Here is an 11,379-nt window from a genome sequence, read left to right on the forward strand (position 1 = left end):
AGTGACGTGTCCACACAGTGTCAAACAGAAGGATGTGAAAATGATCGAAAACTCTCCAGATATACGAACTAACTCTTTCCTCTGTAGCCTGCAGCGGCACTTCGGATAATTTAACCACCGGATACAGTCGTAGCTAAAGCTTTTAGAGGCTAGCCGTTCCTCTTTAGTTGAGCTAGGGAAAATTGGTTTAACTTACTTTAGAAGCCGCGACATTGACCGTCGAGCTAACTTAGTTAGCGACAGTTGAGCTAGCCGGATCGGTAAAGTAGCTAAACTAAACTAGCATAGTAACCGGTTTAGTTAACATTAACATGTGACTGATGTAGAGCTGGCAGTGTAAACGTTAGATAGCCTCTCAGGTTAGTTAGTCTCATTCTGTAAGCGTTCACCGTGGTCCCAGCAGCCGGGCAGCTGGCAGGCAGCGGGGCTGATCCCTGAGCAGCAGAGATGTCTCGGAGGCGGCTGGACAGTCGCAGCGGGCCGGCGGCGGGGCTGCTCTGCGAGTGTCAGACCCCCATCAGCACGGAGCCCATGGAGAGTGTGTATGAATTCACCGGAGAGCTCGGAAGGTGAGTGTGACTGCTGTCCCGGGACTGTGAGGGTCTCTGGGGGGGCTCAGAGGCTCTCCTCTGGGTAGAACGCTGACTGCAGGACGGGAAAAGTGGTTACGTTATGCACTATTACTAAGATTTCTTACGGACGGGAACTATGAATGGGAATATTTGGAATTTTAAATGTGGTATGGTGTTTTAAACGTGTGTCTCACTGTAAACATATCGTTAACAGGACAGTTTTCATTACAAATGGACTGTTAGCTCATAACCACAGTCCAGACCGCATTACAATAACATGTATAAGGACCGTGCTGAGGAAAGCCTTTGTAATGCAACATTAACAACAATTGGACACTGTCATACATTTACAATGGTTGATCTCACTGGTAATTCATTTTTCTTTAACTTCTTATTTTTTTTTAATAAATATCTTTATTTCATTTTCTTTATTTAATACTTAATTTGAGCAATTGTCACACAATCCAATTTCCCTCTGGATAGACAAAGTATTTAGATTCTGATTCTGAAAGTATTCTAAAGTGAATCATGTATCGACCCTTCTACCACTATCACACGATACAATGTGTTGTGACATCGTTTCAAATGACACTCCTTTTCTGTATTATTGCAACTGAGTGTTCAGACTAAACTGGGTCACCAAACTAGGTTACATTGTCACTACAGATTAACACAGCATCCAACATGAGAGTAACAAAGCTACAACTGCTACATTTCACATGAACAACAGAAACCTTTAACAGAATCCTGAACAAAATACTGTTTTGGTAGAGAATAACCTGTCCTTTCTCTAACCACTTATAATAATATAATGTCTGTATGTGCATGCATGGCTTGCACAGATCAAGTCATTCAATACACAGACTTCAGCTGATGTTGGACTCTGGACTGTAAGCTTAACCACTGTACATACGCGCCTTGCCGTGCCAGGGGACCTGACTTCATCGTGCTACAGTATACCTTTGTCATGTGTACGGCACTGTGTGTACGGCACTGTGTGTTATTCATTGTGTGTTATGCACTTTGTGTTTGCCATGGCAACAGCTGACGGTGGATGATCATATCCTAAGATCTCTGTGGTGTGTTTAAAGTAATGTGTCATGCAGCATACTTGATCATTCTTATTACAACACAGGGGGAAGAAAACGAGCACATGTGGAAACTAAACTTTAGAAAGAAGAAATGGTACAGCCACTTACATGTATGTGTTTGTAATTCGACAAAACAGGAAGTTCTGATGTACAATACTTTTAAAAACATTATGAGGGCTGTTCTATTTCTGCTTTGACCTTTTTGAAGGAAAGTGAACAACATTGGCTTTAATAAGCGGAGGCGTGTGGTGCAGTGGGTAGTGCATTGGTGTTGGGATCAGGGGAGCACAGGTTCAAACCCCACTGCAGTCAGCATGTCGTTGTGTCCCTGAGACACTTCACCCCAAAGTGCTCCTGTGGGGATTGCCCACAGTATTGAGTATTGGAAGTCGCTTTGGATAAAAGCGTCTAACAAGTGACATGTAATGTAATGTAATAAACACTGATCTTTATCAGTGAAAAAAGTCACAAAAAATGTTTGTATATTTCTTTGTTAGGCTGCAACCTTTAAGATACATCTGTTGATATGTATTTATGGAGTTTTTTTAACTTGCATCATTAGTATTTTCTTTATGAACATTGTCTGAAATGACTATTTTATGTGAGAAGAGTCAGCTGTAGTGCTTAAAAGACAGAAACAGAATGAAATCACTCTTGGTGATTGTTTACTACTATGGGGGGGGGGGTTCTCAGATGCCCTCCTTAACATTAGTACGCTCCTTTTAGAAAGAGCCCTGATTGGAAAAAAAGGCTCTGTTATTGAAGCAGTGCCAAACGTCAAAGTCTGCAGCCCACCAGCTGGTTAGCATAGCATCTGGTAGGTTAAGAGTGTTTGATGCAGGGGCTGAACACAGGGCATGCATCAGTGGGCCAGAAACACAGCTTAACAACTGTGAGTGGTTTAAGTGGACGTAAAGACTGGATAAAGGGCTATATAAATGCAGTCCATTGGAATATAAGCCATAACCACATGATAAGCAGATGTTTCATGGGGGCCATCTTCCCCAATTTCAAAAAAGGTACCTTTCATGAGGAGTATTTAAAAAAAACCTATAAACAGTTGTTTATTGGCAAGAGGAAATACTCGTGAGGACATCAGTGGTTATAAGTTAATGACAGGAGGCATGACGTTTGACAGGTGTGGCATTTACTGGTAAGGGAGAGTCTTAACGGAATATGACTCGGTTGCATAATGGGGCTTAACTCATAGAAACCTTAAGTCTGAATATTTTCCACTCTGCTCTTTAGATTTGCCCCTCTTTTTGTTCTTATTTTGAAATCTGTCCCTAGCATGTAGCACATCTTCACTGATGATGTGTGTTAGATACAAAAGGCTGTATGTCATTAACCCTGAACACCATCAGTTTGTGGGCCTAACCCAGCTTGAAATTTCTAAAAATAGTTTTGTGCAGGATTACACCGCTATGCTGCCATAAACCATTACAAAATAAAAATATAATAACTTTGATAACTTAACATACGTCCACTTTCTGCTTCCCAGGGGAAAGTTTGCGGTGGTGAAGCGATGTGTGGAGAAGGCCACAGGGAAAGTGTTTGCTGCCAAGTTCCTCCGGAAGAGGAGGCGAGGTCGTGACTGCCGGGCCGAGGTCATCCACGAGATGGCGGTTCTGGAGACCGCCCGCAACAACGCCCGCGTGGTCAACCTGCACGCGGCGCACGAGACAGACCACGACATCGTCCTCATGCTGGAATAGTGAGTTCACTACACAACCAGTGATACTTAAACGAAATGTATGGTACATCAGATCAGTCTGACCCTGGATACATCTTCCTACCAACAACAAGCAAACAGCATGATCGTGCTCAATCCTAAGGAGCTGCCACGCTCACTCATATTGTTTATGTAATGCTCATAGTCACTAACAGGTTCATCAGGACTTATTTATTTTGAGACGAAAGCCATGTTAGCTCAAATGACTGTTCAGTTTGAGCTGAAACTCCAACTCTGGTAGACCTGAATAAACATCCTCATAGGCATCAGGGCCTGACCTCTTGACCTTCACCAAAGCTTTATTATTTTTCCTCTCCTGTGTCTATGACCTCAAACCAGATGGACACAGGGTTTGGACGGGATCCTCTCAAAATCAAAAGTTTTAATCTGTGAAACGAGTTGGGTGTTTTGGAAGGTAGTTCCTTTTGCTTTCAGGATCATTTCTTAGCGTTTGTTATTGTTATACTCTTTTTGGGAAATAATTCACCAAACTGTTGTTTTAAAAGATGAAAAGTAATGAAGGAAGTAAGCGTATCCAACTATCCTTGCAGAACAATGTTTTTCACCTTTTCAGATCACACAGAAAGAATCGTAGACATAGAACTGGAGCAGCAGAACTTCAGGGCTTCTTATGGCATGTCATATATCCGGTTTTCATTGTACCATCAAAAGGAAACTAGAAGAGAGTTGCAAATTGTAAATGAGAATGCAAAAAGGTTGTTTTATAAGTGAATTGCTCAGATTTTCTAACCACACCTTAATACTTGTTGTTGGAGACACTGTAATCCCTTCCTGAGCAGAGGCGGCTCCAACCATTCACTTTGTTTGTTCTAGACGCCTGGGCAGCTCAATGAGCGCTAAGAAAATAACAAATTAGAAAGTTGAATAACCGGAAATGTAATCAAATCAGGTGGACCTTGTACTCGGTGTAACATTGTAGGGCTTACTGTCAACTTCAGCTCTCTTACGAGTCAGCAGGAAGGAGGTGGCCTTTTGACTCAATAACACTCTGAAACCAGGCCTCCCTGCACCCCATGAAAACTGTATATTCCTGTTTCTCCTGTGTAAAGTGCATCATATACTAGTAAGCATAAAGTGCAGTGAGCCGGTCACTGTAGCAGAAAGAACCCTTTCAGGCTCCCGAATCACCCTGAAGGGGTTCTTTTGTCATTGTTGACCGGCTCACTGCACTTTATCCCGCTTATTACATGCCGACTTGCTACCGTGTTCCCTTTACTTCCTGTCTGCCTTCTTCTTCTGTTCCCCTTAGTGTTTACTTCCTGTCTGTCTTCTTCTTCTGTTCCCCTTAGTGTTTACTTCCTGTCTGTCTTCTTCTGCTGTTCCCTTTAGTGTTTACTTCCTGTCTGTCTTCTTCTTCTGTTCCCTTTAGTGTTTACTTCCTGTCTGTTTTCTTCTTCTGTTCCCTTTAGTGTTTACTTCCTGTCTGTCTTCTTCTGCTGTTCCCTTTAGTGTTTACTTCCTGTCTGTCTTCTTATGCTGTTCCCGTTAGTGTTTACTTCCTGTCTGTCTTATTCTACTGTTCCCTTTAGTGTTTACTTCCTGTATGTCTTCTTCTACTGTTCCCTTTAGTGTTTACTTCCTGTCTGTCTTCGGCTGATTTATCTGTCGCCAAGCTCTGAGTCTTTTAACCTCTTTCCTTTCTTGTTTTCTTCTTCGGGTGTCTTTTTCGTTCCTTACTAGAGACAGTTCTGCCGTAACAAATCCAAATTTAAAAATGAATATTCAAAAACTATTGCATTGTGTTTTCTGATGGAGTGAAAGGTATGTTTCCTTTAGTTACATACCGTAGATAATAATTGGGTATTCAACTGAGGCATGTTACAAACAACATTGAATGTAACAAACCTGCCTGGTGTTTACGCTCCTCGGACATGATGCTAGAGGAGTGTGTGATGTGTGTACCTGTGTGTTGAAGTGCGGCCGGTGGAGAGATATTTGACCACTGTATGTCTGAGGAGCTGCTGCCAGAGGCCCAGATCACCAGACTAATCAGACAGACTCTGGAGGGGGTCCATCACCTGCACCAGAGCAGCCTGGTGCACCTGGACCTGAAGGTCTGCACACACTCACACACTCACACACACACACACACACTCACTCACTCACTCACTCACTCACTCACTCACTCACTCACTCACTCACTCACTCACTCACTCACTCACTCACGCGCGCACTGTAGCTGGAGCGTAGGGAAACTATTTTCACACGCTTCACCACAGACTTCCCTCTTAAGTGCTCGGCTGTGTATTGTTTTTTAGAGAAGCTGTGGACTCTAAAGCCCATCTTCCTGTTTCTGTGCCCAGAGCTGGGATTAGAGGTGAACAAGAAGCCTTGCGCAGGGCAAAGCCCAACCGCACACTGTAACATCATTTTGACATTATTAAGGCATTGTGATGGTCTTTGTGAAGCAGCTTCAGTTTACAAAGTGCGTTGACTGACAAAGCAAAGCACAAGATGGAATAAAGGCCAAATAACAAGAGAAATTCAAACAGTGAAGCTTACAACAGCGACACAAAACAAAGGTTAGACACGGAGACACATGGTAGAGACAAGACAAACTATGATGAAAGATTAAAAAAAAGGAAATCAGATTTCAAGAAAATAATTTTAAAAAAGCAATTAAAAGACATCGCAAAAAAGAAAGGATATAGAAATAGGATTAAAAAGAAATAAATGATTCTGTAAAGAAGGCAACGTCACTGCACCCTGTGATCTGTACTGAGGCTTTACATGGCAGCTCACCTGAACACGCAGCAGCTGCCCAGGGCTTCACATGCTTCATGTGTGGAGCCTGCATTTCTGTTTCTTTATTTTTTCTGTCTCGATATTAAACAATTTAAAGATATCAGCTGGTCCTTCACACTCTTACCCATTAGGCTGAATTACATACTTAAAAAAATAAGGAATCTAAGCATGATTAATAAACAAAATAAAAAAACATCAGCTTACTTTAATCAGGCGCTACTGGAATAAATTATATAAAATATAACGATGCACCATCAGTTTCTGCGTTTGTCATAAGGGTTAATGCATTTGTTTTCAAATCTACCCATACAAATATGAAACTCTAGGAAGTACATGGAGACTCTTGACGTATGAAATGACTGTCACTACAAGTCAAAGATCTGTCAACTCAAGGTGTTGTGACCGAATGAAGTGATAATGTCTTCAGGAGTAATGGTTGTAGAGCAGGGGCGCCCAATAGGTCGATCGCAGTGCGGCTACATCGCAGCAATCACAAATCTCTCCAGTCATATTGTCCACTCATAAAGCTCATACTGAATGTGGAATTAGCTTTCATTGATGTTCAGTGTTGACACAGTGTCATATGGTCAGTGTGTTCTCAGCACTTGTATAAATAATGTTCAGAACGGTAAACACACGTTACTGAGTACAGGTTCAAAGAGTTATACTCTGTTATGTAAAGACGGTGTTATCTCCGGCTGCTGCTCTGCATGCTGTTCACCTCTGCACCTCGTTCTCCCTCAGCCGCAGAACATCTTGCTGACCTGCCTCTCTCCTCCGGGCGACATAAAGATCGTAGACTTCGGCCTGGCCCGCAGGCTGGGAGCGGTCGGAGAGCTCAGAGAGATCCTGGGAACGCCGGAGTATGTGGGTAAGCTGATGATGGTGAACACGCTCAGACCGGAAGAGCGCCCTCCAGAGGACTATTTTTTTCCCATGTAGATTTCACTCATTCAGCCCTTTGTGACTTTAATTGTTGTTTTGAATAACAACAAAGACACAACAGAAATATAAGACGTCAGTAGTGGTGACAAAAACAACAGCGGCTATGAAATGAAACGAGATATTACAAACAGGAGACATTCTTGTAATATTGAATGACGTCAGACTTTTTGCTTCATGTCTTTATTCAGCTCCAGAGATCCTGAACTATGAGCCCATCACAACAGCCACCGACCTGTGGTGAGTGGCTGACACTTTGTGACTAATGAAATGCCATCATTTTACCTTTCAACCAAATGTCTTCAAACTAAAATGAAGGTTATCCATTACAGTATAAAACCACACACCTCTAAGTAGCTCTGCTAAAGCTAATAGGAGTGAATGAGCCACAGCTCCTCCACATGCTCTGACTCTTCTCCATGTGTTCCTCAGGAGTGTGGGGGTGATCACCTACATGCTGGTGACGGGCGAGTCTCCGTTTGTCGGTGACGACAAGCAGGAGACGTACCTGAACGTGTCACAGGTGAACGTGGACTACAGCATGGAGGCCTTCTCCAGAGTGTCCGAGCTCGCTGTGGACTTCATCCGCAAGCTGCTGGTCAAAACACCCGAGTGAGTGAGCTCAGACACAAAGATGAGGGCATTTTCCACAAGATGGAAAAATACCCAAGGGTAACATCCAAGTTAAACTGAGAGGGTATTAAGGGATTCTTGCCCAATAATGCAAAAAGATACCCTCTACCTTGAACGTGGTTCTCCAGGTCCTTCGGTCCCTTGGTGTCACTTTGAACATACTGCAGGTGTTGGTGTTACATGGTGCTTTCTCCTCATCGTCTCCTTTAACAACCGATTTATTGACTTTGCTTTGACAAATGAACACTACCAAATGAAAGTAAATAAAGCACATCTAAGTCTTTCTGTTCCTATGGACCTGCTACATGTTGTGGAGAAAACATACAAACATAAACAACATAAAATATTTCTCTTTACTTTCTCTTGGTCATGTCTTTAGTGGCATTTAATGTTTTCTATAACTAACTGAATAACTAACCCTGTACTGAAGGTGACTGTTTGTCCCCCCCCCCCCCCCAGGGACAGGCCCACCGCTGCAGAGTGTATGAGCCACCCCTGGCTGTGGCAGCTGTGTCTGAGCCCCGAGCCTGCATCCACCCGCTCTGTTCGGGAGAGAAGCTGCGGCACCAAGTGGGGGGCCCCAGCCGAAGACCCTGAGGACAAGGAGAACTTCCTGGAGTCGCCCCACTCGCACGCTAAAAAGTTTCGCTTCGACGAGGAAAGGCCCGCCGCTGGAGACGGTGACTTTTGAAAAGTAAAAGGTGGAAAAAGGAGGAATGCAGGCGGGGGCCTCTTCCTGTGAGCTTTTAAATCATTTTAAACCTCCAGAAAACCAGCTGTCTGTCACCATTTAAAGTACTTAAATTGTGTTTATATTTCACTAATAGCTCAATTCCATGATGGACCTTTCAGACCAAAGATAACCAGCTACATCTTGAGATCCATCACTGATCCATCACTGATCCATCACTGATAAAAAGTGTGACAATTGTACAGAAGGTTTCAATGAATGCTGTTTGTTTAACCTTAAGTATTTCAAACCTTTCCTAATAATAATTTAGCTGTTGTCAGCCCCCTCTGTGTCAGTGTCTGGCTGCTCCTGTGCTGATGGGGGCTAGTGGGGACTGTTTCTAGGGAAATCTATGCAACTCTTATGTCGTGCATTTTCAAATCTATTTTCTTCAGAAAGCATTTAATAGCGCTCTGCCTTAAAGTGGGAAGTGAAAAGTGTTCTTAGTCACTGCAGCTTAAGCAGAAAGGTGATATTCAGATAAGCACCAGTGTAAAGGGGAAGGCTGACCTTATCTTTATGTACCGCTGCATTATAGGAAGCCCTTTGACTTTGGTTACATGTGATTCAAGTCCCTAAAACACGCTGCTGTCGATGAATACACTCTGTTTTGAAGCTGCTTGGACTTTAAACAGAACCAGCAGAGGGGCTGGATAACACGCATGCATTACATTCCATATGTTTGGGTTGAAATGAAGCTCAGGTTTGTAGATCAAACTCATTATTATTATTAAGTCCAACAATAGCATCGGTCCCTCCCAAAGACCTGAACGGCTTCCACTTGAAATACACTTTTTTACTGCTTCAAAGAAGGGCTGATCATGAGCAATAATGACTCAGCATTCCTGTTTATCCTGACATAGAAAGTTCAAACTGTAGCGGCTGAGAGAGCAGTGAGTCATGCAGCCGTTCACACACCACGCCCGCACATACTCACATCACTTCCTCAGCTGCCAAGTTCCTCTCTGTTAGCCGGAGACACGCCACTTCAGCACTTACCTCATCAGCACACGTATTCAAGTGATGAGCCCAAAGGCCAGCCGTTACTGAAGCTGTGTTCTTCAGCCCCTCCAAGCCATTCACTTTCCTTCATGAAGCCAGCGCTCAATGTGTTCCTGTGCACTCATCTCAGGGCATGCTGCTCTTTCTGCTCACTTTGTTTTCTTAATGTTATTCTTATAGGCCTATTATTATTTATGTGCTGGACTCATATTTTTATGTAAATAATGTGCTCACGTGTCTTATTAGGAAGTGTGAGAGGATGATGAAGGTGTTATTTAAAACGAGCTGTTTCCAGTGTGATGAAAGAATACATAGTTTGACTGCAGTGAGTTGGGAACATGGAAGTGAAGGACAGATTGTTAGGGTGGTAACCAGGAAGTAAAGCGAGAGGAGGTCAGGAGGAAGAGGAAGACTGGAAATATGTGTATAGTTTTGGGGTATTCCTAATGAAGTTGTGATGTTAAGTGTAAAGATGTATGTAGGGATGATTTGGGTTTTAGAAAGAGATGTGAGATCTGAGGTGCAGCTGCTCCTCCACTCAAACATTCCTCCTCTGTTCCGAGGTGCCAAAGCCAATGAGAGCTCATTGTTGTTGTTTGTTGTCGTCACCAGCTGGTACCATGGCCTGTGTGTGTGGGAGGGTGTCTCCAGCCACAGCCATGCTGTCATCTGTATGCTGTCATTCTTCAAACACTGGAACACACCACACTGTTAAAGATGTTCCTCTGGACGGGTATTTGATCCTCACAGAGGTGGAAGATTCCAGACAGCTGGGAAATCATTCCGTCTGATAGTTTATACAAGATTCAGAGCTCTTCTGATACTGTAACAGGAAACACGCTTGAATCTGAATTCATCTGAAATATAAACTTTTCTAATACCTCAAGTTGGAAAAAAGTGATTTGAAACAGGAAGTGTGTGTGTGTGCTGAATGACACTGGGTTACACTCAAAACCAGCCACAAAGACATGTTCCAGATGTTTATTAGCATTTTATATTTGTTCTTTTATGTATGAGCATTCTGATTGCATCTGAAATGACAAAAAAAAGACATAATCCTTATTGTTTTCTATTCTGATCAACTGCAGGCTAATATGTAGGCATCACAAAGCAAACTGAATCGCTCATTAAAGGTTGTAGAACATATCTGACTGTCTCTCTGTTTCTTGCCTCGAGTCAACCATACTTCCACCTCACTGCTGCCCCCTGCTGGAACTGCCCTGTATGAAGCTACACCATCTGTGGTGTTCAATAGTGACTAACATCTTATATATATATTAGCAACCAGGACACAATATCATGGTGACAGTGAATACCAATTAGCAAGCAGAGGATTAATAAGAAGTTACTTTGGTTGGTCAATAACTTCAAAGATAATGGTATCTTCTTGCATGCATTGTATCCACATTGTAAGTAGTGAACACAATGGAATGATCTGAAGTGACATTCAGCTGAATGAGTGGTCAGCGTAGTGCAAAGAAGCTTACAGAGGTCATATTCACTGGAAAACATTGTACATATACATTCAAACCTATTTGATTTAAATAAAAAGCTTATGGCTATGATATATGGAATGCCATTTAAGCCAAAATTAAATAAATACATCAATAATTAAATAAATACATATATATATAAATATGCCTATGAAATAAATAAATGAGGCAATAAATATGTATACATGTACATTTAAATACACATTTATTTATTTCATGGGACTTTTATTTCATAATGAGACATTTATTTCAAGAGACTTTTATTTCATAATGACACATTTATTTATTTCAAGAGACTTGTATTTCATAATGACACATTTATTTATTTCAAGAGACTTGTATTTCATAATGACGCATTTATTTATTTCAGGTGACTTGTATTTCATGATGAGACATTTCATGATGAGACATTTCCATT

The 11,379-nt window shown here is 42.2% G+C and overlaps 1 protein-coding gene across 1 annotated transcript; it reads left to right on the forward strand.

The window, feature by feature from the left end:
- On the forward strand, positions 1–10,614 carry stk17b (serine/threonine kinase 17b (apoptosis-inducing)). Its single transcript, XM_010769280.1, has 7 exons — positions 1–569; positions 3,165–3,377; positions 5,332–5,470; positions 6,906–7,032; positions 7,295–7,343; positions 7,536–7,715; positions 8,196–10,614. The coding sequence occupies exons 1-7, from the start codon at positions 448–450 to the stop codon at positions 8,425–8,427; spliced, it is 1,062 nt and encodes a 353-aa protein (XP_010767582.1). The 5' UTR covers positions 1–447; the 3' UTR covers positions 8,428–10,614.
- The last annotated feature ends 765 nt before the right edge of the window (positions 10,615–11,379 follow it).

The sequence above is a fragment of the Notothenia coriiceps genome, unplaced genomic scaffold (assembly GCF_000735185.1).
Source record: "Notothenia coriiceps isolate Sejong01 unplaced genomic scaffold, NC01 NC01_scaffold00006881, whole genome shotgun sequence".
Taxonomy (NCBI): domain Eukaryota; kingdom Metazoa; phylum Chordata; class Actinopteri; order Perciformes; family Nototheniidae; genus Notothenia; species Notothenia coriiceps.

What these genes read in the sequence shown, in the direction of transcription:
- stk17b (XM_010769280.1), top strand. Translation starts at nt 448, where the DNA reads ATGTCTCGGAGGCGGCTGGACAGTCGCAGCGGGCCGGCGGCGGGGCTG. An exon ending in TTCACCGGAGAGCTCGGAAG is followed by an intron (nt 570 to 3,164) that starts GTGAGTGTGACT and finishes TCTGCTTCCCAG; the next exon opens with GGGAAAGTTTGCGGTGGTGA. An exon ending in CTGCTGGTCAAAACACCCGA is followed by an intron (nt 7,716 to 8,195) that starts GTGAGTGAGCTC and finishes CCCCCCCCCCAG; the next exon opens with GGACAGGCCCACCGCTGCAG.